The 18,723-nt window shown below is 25.0% G+C and overlaps 2 protein-coding genes across 3 annotated transcripts in view; both read left to right on the top strand.

Moving 5' to 3' along the window:
• The first annotated feature begins 1,659 nt into the window (after positions 1-1,659).
• LOC110655598 (uncharacterized) lies at positions 1,660-8,522 on the top strand. 2 transcript variants are annotated; one of them, XM_021811983.2, is made up of 6 exons: positions 1,660-2,039; positions 2,116-2,180; positions 3,236-4,079; positions 5,451-5,540; positions 5,644-5,705; positions 8,235-8,522. In XM_021811983.2, exons 1-6 carry the CDS (start codon positions 1,827-1,829, stop codon positions 8,338-8,340), a joined length of 1,380 nt encoding a protein of 459 aa, XP_021667675.2. In that variant the 5' UTR covers positions 1,660-1,826; the 3' UTR covers positions 8,341-8,522. The 2 variants fall into 2 exon arrangements, with proteins under 2 accessions (XP_021667675.2, XP_021667674.2); XM_021811982.2 differs by having other exon boundaries at positions 3,233-4,079.
• Positions 8,523-17,321: 8,799 nt separating this feature from the next.
• LOC110641118 (calcium-transporting ATPase 8, plasma membrane-type) overlaps positions 17,322-18,723 on the top strand; it is a 43,403-nt gene continuing 42,001 nt past the window's right edge. The window contains exon 1 of the mRNA XM_058131945.1: positions 17,322-17,336. The gene's annotated coding sequence lies outside the window, so the exon portion shown is untranslated. The remainder of the gene's footprint in view (positions 17,337-18,723) is intronic.

Here is an 18,723-nt window from a genome sequence, read left to right as displayed (position 1 = left end):
TATGCAAATCATTAGTCAGTGTATCATTTTAATCACATTTTTTACTGAATTATATCATTTCTTAGTGATTTTATTATTAATCCCATTTAATTCTGTAATTTTCTCCTTAACAACATATCTTTGTTAAAGTAAATGTGTTAGTAGCTCTTTCCGCCGACTGTGGATCAAACCATTTGACAAAAGAAAAATAATTTATCTAAGTCAATTGTCTATTAATATCAGCTATTAACAAACTTATAAAGTGTAGTTCCAAATCAAAATAGTCAAAGTAAATGCTATTACAGTTACCTCTCATTTATCACATGCTAATGATTTATTAATAGTCATGTCAATTTAAGACATCAATCAAACGCGAGTGTTTGATTGGTAATTATGCAAATTCAGAATCTAATTAAAATTTGGTAAACTTCATAGTATTTTTATTTTTTTGCAATTAACCCTTATTATTATTATTAAAGGTATATTCTTATTGTTATATATATATATATCTGTGTGTGTGTATATAAATTCTTTTAATCTAAAAATGAACTTTTTCTAATTACATTTATCTTGTAAATATATTATGTTGTTACATTAAATAGCATTTTGAGAAAAATAATTAATAATCATTTAAGAAAAGGCTTATTGGCTAAATAAATCCAAACATTTACATTGGTTGTTTACTATATGTAAAACTTAAAATTTTGGACAATTTAATCATAGTTTTCAAAATTTGAAAAAATTTTTCTTCAAAACCCATAATCTAATTTGAGAATTTTGACTTTTACTATATAGGATGCCAAGTGGCTTGACAAGTCACGAATTTTTATTTTTTTATTTATCTTTCTCACCCCCCCCCCCTCTCTCTCTCTCTCTCTCTCTCTCTCTTACACACACTAAATTTTGTTATCTAAGTAGATCAATTTCTCAACATTAAAATTTGTTTGTACATCTTTATATATCATATATGATTATATTTTATTAAATTAAAATTGTGGTTCTCCCTGTGTTATTAACTAAAATTTCATGTTTGAACAAAACCATAAAAATTTGTTTTCTTTTTATTAAAAATCCCTATCTTTAACTCAAAAAGATAGAACAAATACAAGTTCTCTATATGTATTTAGATAACAAAATTTATCGTGTATTATAGAGAGAAAATGAGGGACAGAGAGAGGGGAGGGAAAGAAGAAGGGGGAGAAGAGGGAGAGAGATAACGATAGAGAGAGAAATGGGGTGAAAGATATGAATCGAATTAAAAAATTAAAAATTATAACTTATCAAATCACTTGACATCTTATTAAAATTTTCAAATTAGATTATAAATTTTTAATAAAATAAACAACCAAAGTAAAAATAGTTTTGAATTTATTTAGTTAATAGACTTTTAAGAAATGAAAATTTAATTTAATTTTGATAGGTATTTAACTATTTAATTTTTTTTTTCATATTTCTTCCCTTTTACCTATTTAAAATTTTAATAAAATTTAAATTATACGTACTATATATATTAAAATTACAAAATATAATAAATTATATTATTAAAATAAAATAATAAATAATTAACGCGCGCACTAAAAAAAAAAGAAATAAGTTTAGCCCTCTTCTTCAATTGTACGGTACATAAATGTAAAATATAAATATTTTATATTTATAAATTTTTAATTAAATTTGCAACGTCGTTTGTCTATATTTTAAAAGCGACGATTTCCTCGTACAAAACCCTAAACCTTTCGTCCTTCAATTGCCGCTGGCGCTCAACCTTCAAGTTTGAAGCCCCCACCGCCATCGGCGTTCTTCCCCACTGTCCCCGTCGCGCACCACTTCCAAACCATCGCCGTGTATATATGCTCAAAACCCAAACTGCAAATACAGCAAACGTAAACTCTAATCTTCTAGCATTTAGGCCTCGCCAAGTGGTGCTTCGTAAGCCTCCTTCAAGCATGAAGCAAGACGACAATAAGCGGAAGACGCTTCTCATTCACTCCATAGCTCAGTATCTTGCACAGAGTGGCTTCCCCAAAACTCTTAAGAAGTTCCGATCAGAAACCAAACTCCAGGTCTCTCTTAATTTGTTTGCAAATTCATGGGTTTAGCTTGTGTTAAATTTCTTATTTTCCTCGCTCCATTTTGCAGGAAGATGAGTTGAAGGATTCCTCATTTGACTTGGAGGAGATATTCTTCAAGTTTTTGGACAATTGGTATGAAATTTGACAAATCCTTATTTTCATAACTTTCCTTTTCAGATTTGAAAGGTCCTGAGCCTGTGTAAGGATGTATTATATAGCTAAATTCACATGTTAGATAGGAATATATTGTATTTTGTATTTGTCTCTATATTCATATTGGCATTGCTCTAAGCTTGCAAGTTATGACAACTCAAAGGGTATAATAGTTGGCAAGTGGAAGAGTGGGTTTGTTCTCCATCTTATTAATTGGGTTCTGTGGCAAGGTTGGAATTCAAAAGAGTATGATGACGAATTCTTATTAAAACTTTCTGGGTTTTTTCATTTTGGTTCCTTAATGATGATTTAGTGCAATTAAATTAAGCACTTGAACAATGAAATTTAGATTATCTATATCTTAAATCACCTGTATAATTCCAATCTCATGTAGAACTTAGTTAACACAATATTAAAAATCTGGCCATCATTTAAATCCCATATATGTGGATCTAACCGCTGATGTTGTGTGGTGGTTATGAGAAGAGATATTTAACCAACTAAATAGTTGGTTGTTCAAATTAATGCAGAATTCATTTTTTCCTTATAATTTGGAGGCTTGAAATTTGTGTGGATATTGGCAGGCAGGACCACCATTACCACACAAGTCAGATAACAATATCTCAAAATTACAATTTATCCTATATTTGGATTAAATTGTAACAATTCAATCCAATTTGATGATGTATGATGCCAAATATTTATAATATTCCTACAATTCCCTTAGAACAACAAATGCAATGTTGTATCTTAAAGGATTAGTTTGTGACTTCTTAATAAGAGAGAACTACAACAAAATTTTATCACTAATGGTATTGCATTAATTTTCACAATCTCTCTTTGCTTTAATTTTTCATTGAATATCTTTTTATTTCTGTCAATACATTTCTTAAACTAGTTATATATATATATATGTGTGTGTGTGTATTTCATGATTATTCTAATGTGTTGTTTCGCTATTTATATTGTTGTACTATAGTTGATATAGTGATTGTTTTTAAATAATAGATTTTATACTTGCATTTGTTTAGCAGCATCGGCGATGGGGAGAAAAAGAGGATTGATAAGAGTGCTGGTGATAAACATACCAATTCTAAGAATGCTGAAGAGACGATGACACCTGATACATTGCCTGTAAAATCTAAGGAGAAAAAGAGAAATAAAAAAATATCTTGCTCTCTTGGTGAAGAAGAACAAGTCAGCACAAAAAATTTGAAGGAGTCCACTGATGATAATGTGCATGAATCTTCTGTAAAAAAATGCAAGGACAAAAAGAAGAAATGCACCTCTGATTCAGCATCTCTTATTGATAATAGTCCATTAGAATCATTGCCTTGGGTGGTTGAAGAAAAATCTAAGGATCTAGTGTTTCCAGATGGTAAGAAACTACCTCAGTCTGAGACAGAAAATAAATCAAAGGATAAGAAGAGAAAGAGAAACAAACTGTCTTCTGATCCTGTAATTGATGAAGGAAAACCAAATAAAATTGATTCTGAAAAAAGTGATTTTCAGACTCCAAAGGAGGATGCGACTTCCAAAGAGAAAAAAGTTTCCAAGAAGAGAAAAAGAGTGGCTTCTGAAGAAGATGCTGTTCAATTTACTGGTGAAAAACTAGTTGAAGAATCCAAAAATAGAGAGGCAGAAGAATCCAAACGTAGAAAGAAAGAAGGTTTTGAAGAACCCAAGATAAAAGAACAATCTGTGGAGTTACATTCAGTCACAACAACAGAAGAAAAAGTTCAGAAAGAAGAAAGCAGACAAGCTGGTTTGGGTGATTCTAAACAGATTAATGGGCAGTCAAATGGGAGCCTTGAAGAAAACGGAGAGGAATTTTCCAGTCAGAAGACCATGAAAAAGCAACAGAATGGTTCTGCTGAGGTTTGGATTTGAACATTTCCATATGAATATGTTACTTTATCAGCTTCAAACTTAGAAGCTTCTTACCCTCAAGTTCCAAATATCACTACATGTATAAAATATTCCTTGATTATCACCTACCAATTTCCTTGCAATACACATGTATAGGATGCTTTTGCAAAGCTGTTGTGATCCATCTATCTTTATATTCTTGGGAGTAGTCTAAATTTAGAAAAAAAAAAAAAGCAGTATTTGTTGTGAACAATTGCATAATGTTCTTGTTTGTCCAGAACTGAACCCCTTTTTTTACTTTTTTTTTTTTTTTTTTTTTTTTAAGTTTGGTTCATAAGTTATCTGATGGGTCTGAGGCATTTGCCATTATTGACATGGTGCGAGGTGGACTTTCAACATTGAAAAAATTGCTGACTCATATGATGTAGGCCTCTCCCAAGCCCTAAGAACTACCAAAAATGTTACATTTTTGCAAAATGTGCATGGACCCCTCCTGTCTCTTGTAGCTTAGGAGGGCCATACTTCCAAGTTAGCAAATTATATCCAGTCTTCCACCTCAGCTTTGCTTTTGCATTGGCATGAGTATACTCTCATAACCAATACAATACAATTGAAAAAATATCAGTAACTAATATTATAAGTTAGGCAAATCAATAAAATTAAAGGCATAGGATATACTTGAAAAGGCATGCAAAATAAATATTTTTAGACCATCAGTGCTTTTCTGATTGGGGTATATGCTTTTGGTTCGAATTCTTTGTGTTGGGGATGCATGAATGAAATGTATAATTTGTTTTGTTGTCCTATGTACTGCTATATGAATATTTTGTAATGCAAAATAGTAGCAGAAAATATATTTGTATTGTATTTGCTCTTCTAAGATGATGCCCCCATGCATCTTTTGTTAAACTTGTTTTGACATATTAAACCTTATATTTTGTCTTGGCTTTTGAGAGTTTAGTTTAGTTAGTTACAAGTTGACTGGTTCAGAGACTGAACATAGCATCCATTGTTTGACTAAAAAAATCCTATGTGTTGTAGTACATTATTTTCATTCTGGAATTTTTTAAGCTTAAATATTGATACTGTTGTACATGCATCAATTTTATCATTAAGGCACAGGAGCCAATCAAAACTTTGATTTCAGTGTGGCTGAATGAGTATGGCTCTTGTGGGGTCTTGTAGAATAAAAGTCCTTTACATTTGCATGATTGCACTTCAGTAGTTGTTTCATGGGACAACATTTTTTGATGAGTTGATCTGCTCTGTATCTCTCATTGTGTCATGTTTCTTAGTGCCTTTTATGATAGCATGAATAATTCTGTTCAAGAGTATCATTGATTCTGTGTTTAATCTGAAACTTGAATTATGTCATTGTAGCCGAAGACAGTCAAGCATTTTCAAAGAATAAAAGTTGATGAGGTGGTTTTGTCTGCTGAGAAGCTCAAGGATAATTCTTATTGGGCAAAGGTTTGTTTCCTTCTTATTTTTTCTTTTCAGTTTAATCTTCATCTTATTTTTCTGTGTATTTCTTTTCCTTCAACTTCAATTTTTCGAACTTTTTTTTGGTCAGGATGGAGCTGAGGATGGTTATGGTGCAAAAGCACAGGAAATTCTTGGGCCAGTTAGAGGAAGGTACATCTTTTAGTTCAGGCTATTCTTTTGTTTGGTCGCTTTGAGATATGTAACATATTAATATAAGGCATAAAGGTAGTGTTCATGCTGTTTTGGTATGACCTTACTGCCAATGGGAAACAGAACTAGAATCAGATTACCCAGGACTCAGAATCTTAGATAAAATGTCTATCACAAACATCGTCAGAGGATTTGTTTGGCAAATTGTATTAGTTATCATATTATCTTAAACTGCACTTTTAGTGCACCAAGTCGAATTTGTAAATCATGCAGTCAAGAACAAAGAAGTTTAGGATTCATTTTGAATTAATTCTTAATTTTCATAATTTACATTTTTTTTAAAATATATTTATGTGTGTGTGTGTGTGTAGAAGTGCAGTGATTCCATTATTGGAGCACTTATATATATATATATATATTAGGAAACAAGGTTATTCCGCAATGGTTGTTTTGTCAACAAGTTATCTTCTTGGATTTTTTTTTTTTTTTTGGGCTTCTCATTTACCATTTAATTGAATTTTTCCATATGGGATTGCTATTTTTTGATAGGAAAAACTAGAATCTCTATGATGCACCTAATTATTTTCTTAGGCCTTTGAATATGGAATTTTTTTATTTGGTTTGGAAGGCATATGCATTTATGCGTGTAGTCTGTGATTACTATTTCTCTTCTCCTTTTTACTTCTGCACTTACTAAATCTCTTTGTTCTCTTTCTCTCCTGCTAGAAAAATCCAGCAACCTGTAATTTCTATTCCAGCCCTTTATGATCCAATCCTGACAAAATAAAGCCTAAATTTTTTCCAAATTCAATTCCTAATCTTATTATCATAGTCATAAACTCTAAACTCCATCAATATATTGAGTTGATCCACCACCACAAGAACTCTAGTAGGCAGGTTGCTCAACTTATACTGCGTCAACATCTATTATTTTTAGCTCAAATAGATAATTCAAAATTCAAAATTTGATTTTAAAGTGGTTATTTGAAAGACCAAATAAAGACTAGACCAGAGTACATCAAGATACATTTGGAGCTACTTTTTTGGAACTAATTTTTGCTCCAAAAAAATTTTGATAGCGAAACAATTTCCTGTCTGTGGATGTGTACTTTTTGAAACTATTATTTATTATCATCCTGTTTGGAACAATTTGTATGGTAGAATTCAGTTTAATTCTCACAATAGAGTTCAATTCAAATGATTTTATAATAGAATTCATTTGTTTTGAACAAGTTAAAGTGATAGAATTCATTTGAGTATTATTGTTCGGAACAATTGAAATGTAAAATAAATGTATTTACTTTCCTATTGTACCCTTACCTACTAAAATACATTTAAATTAGTTAAGGTTGTTTTGGGTTTTTAATAGTAAGACATTGAATTAATTGAATTCTTATAAGATCACACCACTTTTTTATGGTTCCATTTCTTTCAAAGTGACATTTTTTAAGTGAAAGTATTGAATTCTAGCAATTATGTACTTTCAAAATATAAAAATTGATCAAATGGAAAAATTGAAATGATTTTTTTACCCCTTCTTTCAAGTTGCGCCATATATGCTTTCATTAGTTCCAACTTTGCTAGAGTTGATGGGTTGTAATTAGGGGTGGGCATTTGTTGGTTCAATTTGGTTCAAAAGTCACCAAAACTAAACTAATCAAATTTCCTATAATTTCCAAACCAAAAATGAAAAAAAATTCTGATTGGTTTGTTTCTTAATTAATATGTAGTTTTGGTTTGTTTCTTAATTGATTTATGGTTTTGGACTTTTTTAGAATTGAGCTTAATAGTTTGGTTCTTACTCTTCTTCCTCTTGTTTTTTCCTACCAAAAAACAGTAATGAAACTGATCCATTTCACTCTCTTCTCTTCCAATTGGCTTCATTTCTTTTCTCATTCTAACAACATTACTAAAATTGATACCTTTCACTCCCCCCCTTTTTGGGGCTCTTCTTCTTCACCAACGATATAAAATATTTAATAACATTTTATCAATTTTAATGCAAAAGATGTTCATTTTGTGCTCTTCTTCTTGGTGGTTAGGTATTTAACTTCGGATTGATGCTTTGAAAATTGTTAACTTTTGTCAATGGTAATATCTTGAATTTTTTTAAAATAAATATTAGGTCTTAATTATGATTTTGCTTTTTTATTCTTTCCGGATCTCTCAGGCATGCACAGCTTTAATAGCCCTTTGCACCTTTAATAACTATGGAAGCTCATTGTTGTTTGCTTTCTGATCTTTTTTTCTTTTTTTTTTTCTTTTTCTTTTTTTGTAGACTTCCCTATTTACAAGCTCTGTGAGATTGAAATGAATTTTCCATTTATGATAGAAGCTTCTTTCCTTGTTCATTTCTATTTATGACTCCAAAATAGATGTGCACATATGCATATGCTTTCCTTTGCTTGTATGTCTTCTTTTGATGGTCTGAATATTATGAAAACGTAAGAATATTGCAACTATGCATGGCTAGATGCATACTCTTAAGGAGCTCGACATTTTCTGTCCTAACTTATTTATCTTCTTCAGGGATTTTAGGCATGAAAAAACAAAGAAGAAGCGTGGGACATACAGAGGAGGGCAGATTGATTTGCAATCCCATTCGGTCAAGTTCAATTATTCTGATGATGAATGATTGGATACCTTTCCTCTTCAGATTTTGGGTGTCACTTTCCTGGATCAATATAGTAATTTAATTTTGCATTATTGTTGCCAATTGATTTGTACTCTTTTGATTATTGTGACAATTTTTCCCATTATCGAGCAAACTCTTGAGTAAACTTGAAGAATTCAAATTCATTGGAGTTTCCTTCCTCATGCTTCCTTCTACATCTCTTCCTCCTTTTCCTCTTTCAATATCGATGAATTGTTTTACTCGTCTTGGAAAGGTGGTGCTATGGTTGATTGATGGGGTTACCAGGTTAGGTTATGTTTACCAGTGTGAAGAAAATTTTGCTTTAAACATTATAGGGTAGCTTATTTCAATTACCATTTAGACCTAGCATATTAATATTATCACGACAATCTATTTTTTAATTTTGAAAGATTTTTTGTGAAATAAAATTAAATTTAAGAGATTTTTTAATAACAAATTAAAGTTAAAAGACAAAAGTGAAATATGAAGCAAAGCTTAAGAGACTTGTTATAAATATTACCTCATAAATTTCATAATTAATATAAATCCAATAACTATTATACAATTTTTTATGAGGGCAAATTTGTAATTATTGTCCCTTATATGTATATGTATATATATAGAGAGTTGAAACCTTTCCCATCTATTAATTTAAGGATGAGACGGCCCCAATGACAAGCATGCTTGTGGTAGTTAGTAAATTAGATTATTTTTTATGAATAGTGAATCATCATTTAACAAGTAGTTCTCAATGATATGAGTATATTCCAATAGCAAGTGAGTTAGTGATTAAGTACTAGTACTTTATAATACAATAGGGAAAGGTTTCAATAACAAATGACTAAGTAATTGAATATGTATTTTCTAGTGTAGTAAGTCAACTAATGAAATATTTATTTCATATTTCATTAGGAACAAAAATGTAGAAGAAATGTGTAGTAGACTTGATGTTTATTTCCTAGAAGTTTCACTCAGCCCCCACTTTCAATTATGCTGACAGGAGGAAATGGGCAAAAGAATGTTGAACCAAAAACAATGGTGGCAAATCTCCATCCCCACTATGAAAGGTTGTGACTGACAAGTGGTCTTTTTATGTCTTAAATGCCGAAAGCATATTTTGATTTTTATTTAAAAAGTTTTGTCGAATCTTAACTTTTAAAAATAAATTAAATGAATTTTAGATTTTATTTATTTTATAAAAAATAATTTATATATAAAAATATTTTTTATGAAAAATAATTTTTAAAATAAAAATATTTTTTATTATTTAATTGCAACGTTAAATTAATAAAATGTTAAATTAATAAAATTTAATTTATATTATGTATATATAAATATTTTTACATTTTAATAAAATTATCAAAATTTAAAAAATAAAAAATAATTTTATTTTTCATAAAAAAATATTTTTCTTAAAATTGACTTTATTTTTTAATTAACAAAATATTTTTTATTTGATTGAGAAAATATTTTTTATTTGATTGAGAAAATATTTTTTATTGATTTATTTTTTTTAGTGTTCTAATGCTAGAAAATACGAAAATATTTTATAGGAAAATAATTATTTTTAGAACAAATAAAATCTTATTATCCTAATCAAAATTAGGGATTAATTTATGTATTTATTTTTTGTAAATTTATTAAATTATGAAAGTTTAAGGGTAAAATAAAAATTTTTAAAGTTAATGATGTCATTAGTGCGTTGTGAGTAGTCATATCATTAATTCATAAAAATAATATTTTTATTAAAAATTTTAAGCACCGTCAAATGCCCTTGTCGCCACCATTAGCTTTATCATACCATTATTTAGGGGAGGGCAGTTTTCAGTTTAAATTGAAAAATCAAATCGAATTGATTGAATTTGATTTAATTGATTTAATTTTAAAATTTAATTGGTTCGATTTGATTTATAACTTTGATAATTTTTGTTAATCGGTTCGGTTCGATTATTTTTATAAAAAAATAAAAAAATCGAACCGAACCGAAATTATTAATATATATGAAAAATCAAAAAAATCGAATCGAACTGAAATTAAAGAAAACCAAACCGAACCTTAAGATTTTTGAGTTTTGATTTCTAATTTTTTTTTGTTTTTATGTTTTTATTATTTAGATTTAATGTTAAAAATATGAAATTTTATAAATTTCGGTTTGATCGGTATTTTCTCTTATCAATCGGTTTGATTCGATTTTTAAAATTTTTAATTTCGGTTTTTGGTTTTAGCAGTTCAGTTCGGAACCGAACCGATCGTTTGCACACCCCTACCATTATTATCAACACAATCACAATCGTTGTCATCATAATTTTTGAATTATTATAAGAATTACCAAAAATATAATTTAATTTTTTTTATCAATAAACTTATTAACAAAATAATATATTAATAACTAAAAATTTTATTGATGGTGATGTTTAAACATTAATAAAATAAATGAGTATGTCGAATATAACTTGATTTAGAAAGACATATTATTCACTTGATAAATAATATTTGAATTCTTATCTCTCAATTCTCTATTAAAAAGAAAAAAAATTAGGATTAGTTATAGTTAAATGAGCATGGGTGCCCATGCAATCTTTAAATGGATAACAAATAGGTATATAAATCATTTACTATCAAAACCCACGTATTTGCCAACGTAACCAGAAGCATGAGGCTGCATGTGCTATATAAACATATTATATGATCAGTGTAAGCATTATTTATTATATCATCACATGAATTTTCTTTTTTATTATTATTATTATTATTATTATTTAAGATATTTGTTTATTTAGCTCTTTCTCTTTCTTAAATTTATAGGTTAGAATTCCCTGAAAAAAAAAAATGTTGGTTGGAAATTTCTCCATGAATCACTCTTAACATTGAACCTGATCTCATGATCTGTATTTTCCTTTTGTTTTTTTACTTGTTCTTTACTCCATTTTCAAGATATGGTGATGGCCTCTGAGGTTGATATTTCTCCTTTTATGAAATTTCCTGTGATACCTTTCCATTAAAAATAAATAAATAAATAAATAAATAAATAAATAAGAAAAACTGTTATTTAGTCTTTAATTCTCTTATTTTGAAATATGTATTTATTAATTTTTATATTTAAAAAAAATTATTAGAAAAATTTATTATTTAATCTTTGATTCTTATATTTTAAAGTATATATATTAATTAATTTTTATATTTTTATTCTATATACTATTTAATTCTTCAATCATTTTAAGCATTAATTTGAATTTCATTTAGTCCATATAATTTGAAAAATACAACTACGTAATTATGTATTTTCTAAAGGTTTAAAACTCAATTTCACTCATATATTTGTTGAAAAAGTTCAATTTAATCATTTTTAACATTTTATCTAAATTAGTCTAAAATTTTCAATTTAAATTCAATTTACCTAAAAAAAATCAAGAAATTTAACTTTTTTATTATTAGATTTAAATCATTTTATTTTTTATTATTATTTTAATTTTAATTTTATAAATTATTTATTTTAATTTTATATATTATATATTATATTATTATTCTATATTTATGTTCTATATCAAATAATATTGTTATTTATATTAAATATTATTATTTAACATATAAATTATTCTATTATATATAATTTAGACATTTATATATTTATATATTATTATATTATATTTTATTATTATTTTATTTAATATATTATAAGTAAAAAATAGTAGGAACTATAATGAACAGTACAATTATAATAAATGCAATAATATTTACTTCCATAATCATTCTGTTTTTCTTTACTTTGCAATAATTTGAGATTTAATCCTGTAGAGATAATAAATCTTTCCCATTTAAATTTAGTGGGATGAGTCTGATCAATATTATTAATAACAATATTTGAACTATCAAATCGATTCATCATAAAAAATTGAATAGTATAACATAGAAATAGGGGAGAGCAGTTTTCGGTTTAAACCGAAAAATCGAACTGAATCGAGTCAATTCGGTTCAATCGGTTCAATTTTAAAACTCAATCGGTTCGGTTCGGTTTATAATTTTGATAATTTCGGTTAATCCGTTAGGTTCGGTTATTTTCATAAAAAAATAAAAAATAAAAATTGAATCGAACCGAAATTATTAATATATATATATCAAGGAAATCAAAGAAAACCGAACTAAACCATAAGATTTAGGTTTGATCAGTTTAAAACCGAACTGAATCCAATTGGAAATCAAATGCTCAATTTATAAATTTCAGTTTGATATGTTTAAAGCCAACCGAACCGATATTTATCGGTTTGGTTCGGTTCAGTTTTCTCTTATTAATCTATTTGGTTCGGTTTTTAAAATTTTTATTTTCAGTTTTTGGTTTTATCGGTTCAGTTCGGTTTAGAATCGAACCGACCATTTGCACACCCCTCCATAGAAATATCATTTATTCATACTGAATTCAAAAAATGAATTTTTGATTCAATTGAGAATTTATTTACTTTACTTTTTTTTTTATTTATCATGTTCTTTCTTTTCTATAAAATTTTTGAATTTTGGCCTACAAATTAAGAAATTAAATTTCTTAATTTTTATTTAAATAAGAAATAAAAAATTTTAACCCCTAAATTTTAATTTGAAATTTCTTAGTTATTTTGAACAAAAAGTTTAATTTTGTCATTTTTTAAACCTTGAATTATTTAACCCCATAACATAATTTCTATCGCTTTTAAATATATTGATTAACAAAATAATTTGACTTAAATTGGATACAAAATAAATGAAACAAAAATAAAGAGTTTAATTAATATATTTTTTAAAATAAAAAAATAATTAATTAATTTTATTAAAATGTTATATGAAATTTGCTGTAATACCTTTCCGGAGGCTGTTAAAATTAATCTGAATTCCATTTAGTTCGTATAATTTAAAAAGTATAACTACAATCTTCTATTTTCTAAAGGTTTAAAGCTTAATTTCATTTATATATTTGTTGAGAAAGTTTAATTTAATTATTTTTAATTTTTTATTTAAATTAGTCTAAAATTTTTAATTTAAACTCAATTTATTTCAAAAAAATAAGAAATTTAACTTTTTTATAGTTAGATTTAAATCATTTTATTTTTTATTATTATTTTAATTTTGTTATTATTATTGTTATTTATCTTAAATATTATTATTTAATATATCAATTATTTTATTATATAAAATTTAGAAATTTATATATTATTTTATTATTATTTTATTTAATATATTATAAGTAAAAAAGTAATAGGACCTAGAATAAATAGTGCAGTAGCAATAAATGAAAGAATATTTACTTCTATAATCTCATCGTTTAGTTTTTTTGAATAAAACTCAATTTGCCCCTGTACTTATTAGGGAGGCTCAATTTAATCTATTTTTAACTTTTAATTCAATTTAATCTATAAGTTTTAGTTTATGCTCAAATTAGTCTAATTGATTAATATGTATCATTTTTTAATATTTAATTATTTTTTAATATTAAAATATTATTTTTTTATATTGTATAATTATTTAACTAAAAATATTATTTTTATTATTCAATATTATTAATTAAACTGAAAATATAAAAAATATCTTTATATTTTCATATAATTAATTAAAAATTATTACTATAATTAATTTTAATTATTAAAATAAAAAAATATGATTTTTGTATTTTATGCTTTTAATTTAAAATTAGAAAATTATAATTAAATAAAACTAAAAATATAAAAATATTATTTTTTCCATATTATTAATTAATAGTAAAAAAGTAAAATATAAAAATAGCTAATTATAGTTAATTAATTAAGATTAAAAATAATTAACTACACAATTAACATTAAAAAATAATTAATTTTAAAAATATTTAAAAAATTAAAAAAAAGCAACTCACGCACCAAAATGGTGAGTGAGTTGCACCTTTCTTAAATTTAGATTAAATTTGACATAAATTAAAACTTTTTTTATTAAATTGAATCAAAAGTTAAAATGATGTTAAATTAAACCTCTCCAATAAGTATAGGGAGAAATTTAGACTTTATTCCTTTCATTTTTCTTTACTTCACAATAACTCAAGATTTTATCTCATGGAGATAATAAATTTTTCGCCTTTAAATTTAATGAAATGATTTTCATCTTGATGATATCGTGTCTGATCAATATCATAAATAACAATATTTGAGCTATCAAATCGATTCAACGTCGAGAATTAAATAGTATGACATAGATCGTTTATTCGTATTGACTTCAAAAAATGCGTTCTTTATTTAATTGAGAATTTCTTTACTTTATTTTTATTTATCATATTATTTCTTTTTTGTAAAATTTTCGAATTTTAACTTACAAGGAAATTAAATTTTTTAATTTTTTATTTAAATAAAAAATAAAAAAATTTAACCCCCAAATTTTAATTTGAAATTTCTTAGTTATTTTGAACAAAAAGTTTAATTTTGTCATTTTTTAAACCTCTTAACATAATTTGCATCACTTTTAATTATATTGATTAACAAAAAAATTTGGATGAAATTGGATAGAGACTAAAAAATAAATGAAAAAAAAATAAAGAGACTAATTAATATATTTTTTTTAATAAAAAAGAATAAAAAATTAATTTTATTAAAATGTGATGTGAAATTTCCTGTAATACCTTTCATGAGGTTGATATTTCTCCTTTCACGAAATTTCCTGTGATATCTTTCAATGAAAAAATAAGGAAATTAAATATGAGATTAAAAGACTTATTGTTTATTGAAAAATAAAAAGCAAATAAATTGAAAAATCAAATCAATCAAGTTTCCCTTTCTAATGAGTAAGGCAGTATTTTAGGGCTATTTGGTACCGCTAATATTGCCGTTTGAGAAAAGTAATTTTTTTTTAAATATTTTAAAATATTATAAATTAATTTAAATTAAATTTATAAATTTTAATTTAAAATTAAATTTATAAATTTTAATTTTAAATTAAAATAATAAAATATTTTATTTAAAATTGCCTGTTTTAAAATTCAAAATGATGTTTGTTTTTTAAATGCTATTTTAGTCATCCAATTTCAACACCAAACAAAGCACTTACCCATTTTCCATACTTAATCAAAGTTGAATTTTTGATATTATCTTCCATCAATTTTTTTAATAAATTGCACTTATATTTGTTATGTTTTAATTTTTTTTTTCTCTAGTATTTCAGCAATTTTTATAGGAAAATAGAAACAGTTAAAAACACAGATATTTAAGTCTCTATTTATTTCATGAAAAAAACTAATTATTTTTAAGAAATACAACTTTCTCTTTTAAAAGAGTAAGTCATTTCCTATTTTTTAAATTTTGATCATTTTATTAAAATGTGAAATAATGAAAAACATCTTTTTAAAAAATATTTTTATAAAAAAATTTTTCATAAAAAAATTTTTCATATATATATTTTTTCTCTACGAAATAAATGTAATTTTAAATATCAAACTATTAATTAAAATTTGGCTTAATTAGCACTCATTTTGGTTATAGAGCTTAAAAAATAATTTGTTTTTTTTTTTTAAATTTAGATGCTATTAAAATTATTTTATTATATTAGTATCGTTATAATTAAAATATATTTAAATTATAATTAAAATTTATCAATGGAATTTAGTTTATGATACTGGAATATTTTTAAGGGCTATAAAATTTTAAATGTAAGCTTGAATTAGAATCAATTATAAAAAATAAATTAAAATTCAAAAATTTAATAAATTTTTTAAAATAACTTTTTTTTCTAAAAACAACTTAAACAATAGGATAAATAAATATTTAGTATCTGTATTTTAATGAAATTAATTATTTAATTCTTATATTTAAAACAAATATTATTAAATCATTTTATTTTGATGAAACTAACTAGTTAAAATCTATATTTTGAGAATATACATTAATTAGTCCCTTTAATTTAATTTCGTTAACTATTTAGCCCCATAATTATTTTTTGACTTAAACTACCTTATCATTTTCCCTTATTTTTCTTTTATATTATTTTATTTCTCTCTCTTCATATTTCTTCTCCTCTATACTTAATACATTTTTTCCCCTCATTCTCTCTTTGATTTCATATGTTGATAAAAAAGATATAAGCAGTCTATACAAAAAAAATCAATTAGTTTCCTTAAATTTATAAGTAATCAAAAAAATTATTTCTCAATAGGAAAAAACTCAAAAATAATGTTCAAAAAATTTAAAATTAAAAAAATATAAATTCATATTTATTTTTCATATAGTAAAATTTTTATTTTTATCCAATAATATGTATTTCAAAATATTATATTTTTCAAAATATATATACTAATTAATTAGTTTCACTAAAATAGAGGGATTAAATAGTTGTATTATTTAAAATATAGAGATCAACTAATTAATTTTCTTAAAATAAATGAACTAAATAGTAATTTAAATAGTATGAATTATGAAAAATTTAATAAAATGATTAAATAATTTTAAAAAATTAAAATATAAAAATTAAATAATTAATTTTATTAAAATATATAAACTAAATAATAAATTTTCTTAATAATAATATTGAACAGTTTCTTTTGTAATTTTTCACTAATTACTTGGAAAGAAAAGGGAAAAAAAAAAGTGGGATGCAGAGCCTTTGTCTTCAAGTTGATTGTTTTCTCTTTCTTATCTTCAGCCATAAACAACGCATGATCGCTGATGTATTAAAGCAGAAAGCACCTCCTTCCTAGAAATTTCTTCAAGGGATTTAATATAATATACCTTTGGAATTTTTTTTTTTTTCCGAATAGCTTTAGAAATTAAAGAGTAGCTGTAGGTCTCTCAAATATGCATATATTCTCCACTTTTATAATGATTTTTCTGATAAAACAATAATGGTTTAGCTGCTACTTGCTTTTATCTCTCTCTCTATATATAGCAGCAGAGAGTGAGTGGTAGAGAATCAATCTACCTCTGATTCTCGCCTTTCTGCTGCATGTTTTCTTCCTCTACTTTCTTCTTGAATCCTCACAGCCAAAGCAGAAACTTTTTGTTTCCTTCCAGCCTTTCCAGGTAAGCTAAAGTATTCATATCTGCATTCAATTTAGTCTCTGTACAAGTTTAATTTAATTATTCTCTGTAGAAGTTTAATTTAATGCATTTTTAACTTTTTATCTAAACTAACTTTATTTGAGTTCAATTTAATTCAAAAATTGAAATTTATGAAATAAATTTCTAAAAAATCTAAAAGTTCAATTTCTTAATTTTAAAACTAAATTTCTTGATTTCTTGAATTAGTCTCAAAAATCAAGAAACTCAATTTTTTAATTTTTTTTATTTTTAGGTTTAATTGAACATAAATTGAAAATTTTAAACTAAATTAAATAAAAATTTAAAAATAAATTAAATTAAACTTTCCTAATAAATATAAAAATGTAATTACACGGTAAGCCTTTTATTATCAGAACAAGAATATTTCAGCATTTGGGATCTCTTCTTTGCTTCTTTTTTTCACCACTAGTAGCATATAAAAGGAATCAGATTATCTTTCCATCCATTGATTTTTGTTTGTTTGTTTGTATAATCAAACCATGAGCGAGAATGTCAATTCAAATCTTAAGAACAGAGTTTTAGATTAATCAGTTTAACAATAAAATTTAAATTTTTTTTATCAATAAAGTTATTAACAAAATAATATATTAATAACTAAAAATTTTATTGATGGTGATGATTAAACATTAATAAAATAAGCAGGTATATCGAATATAACTTGATTTAGAAAGACATATTATTCACTTGATAAATAGTAACCGAATTTTTATCTCTTAATTCTCTATTAAAAAGAAAAATAATTAGGATTAGTTATAGTTAAATGAGCATGGGTGCCCATGCAATCTTTAAATGAATAACAAATAGGTATATAAATCATTTACTATCAAAACCCACGTATTTGCCAACGTAACCAGAAGCATGAGGCTGCATGTGCTATATAAACATATAATATGATCAGTGTAAGCATTATTTATTATATAATCACATGAATTTTCTTTTTTATTATTATTATTATTTAAGATATTTGTTTATTTAGCTCTTTCTCTTTCTTAAATTTATAGGTTAGAATTCCCTGAAAAAAAAATGTTGGTTGGAAATTTCTCCATGAATCACTCTTAACATTGAAACTGATCCCATGATCTGTATTTTCCATTGTTTTTTTACTTGTTCTTTATCCCATTTTCAAGAAATGGTGATGGTCTCTAAGGTTGATACTTCTCCTTTTAAAATTTCCTGTGACACCTTTCCATTAAAAAAAAAAATAAATAAATAAGAAAAACTGTTATTTAGTCTTTAATTCTCTTATTTTGAAATATGTATTTATTAATTTTTATATTTAAAAAAATTAATTAGAAAAATTTATTATCTAATATTTGATTCTTATATTTTAAAGTATATATTAATTAAT

This window comes from Hevea brasiliensis, chromosome 13 (assembly GCF_030052815.1).
Source record: "Hevea brasiliensis isolate MT/VB/25A 57/8 chromosome 13, ASM3005281v1, whole genome shotgun sequence".
NCBI lineage: Eukaryota > Viridiplantae > Streptophyta > Magnoliopsida > Malpighiales > Euphorbiaceae > Hevea > Hevea brasiliensis.
This window is presented reverse-complemented; position numbering and strand designations above follow the sequence as displayed.

Excerpts from the sequence above, each read along its gene's own strand:
- LOC110655598 (XM_021811982.2), top strand. The coding sequence starts at position 1,827 with ATGCTCAAAACCCAAACTGCAAATACAGCAAACGTAAACTCTAATCTT. Across the intron at positions 2,181-3,232 it reads TTCAAGTTTTTGGACAATTG|CAGCATCGGCGATGGGGAGA; the intron begins GTATGAAATTTG and ends GCATTTGTTTAG. Across the intron at positions 4,080-5,450 it reads AACAGAATGGTTCTGCTGAG|CCGAAGACAGTCAAGCATTT; the intron begins GTTTGGATTTGA and ends ATGTCATTGTAG.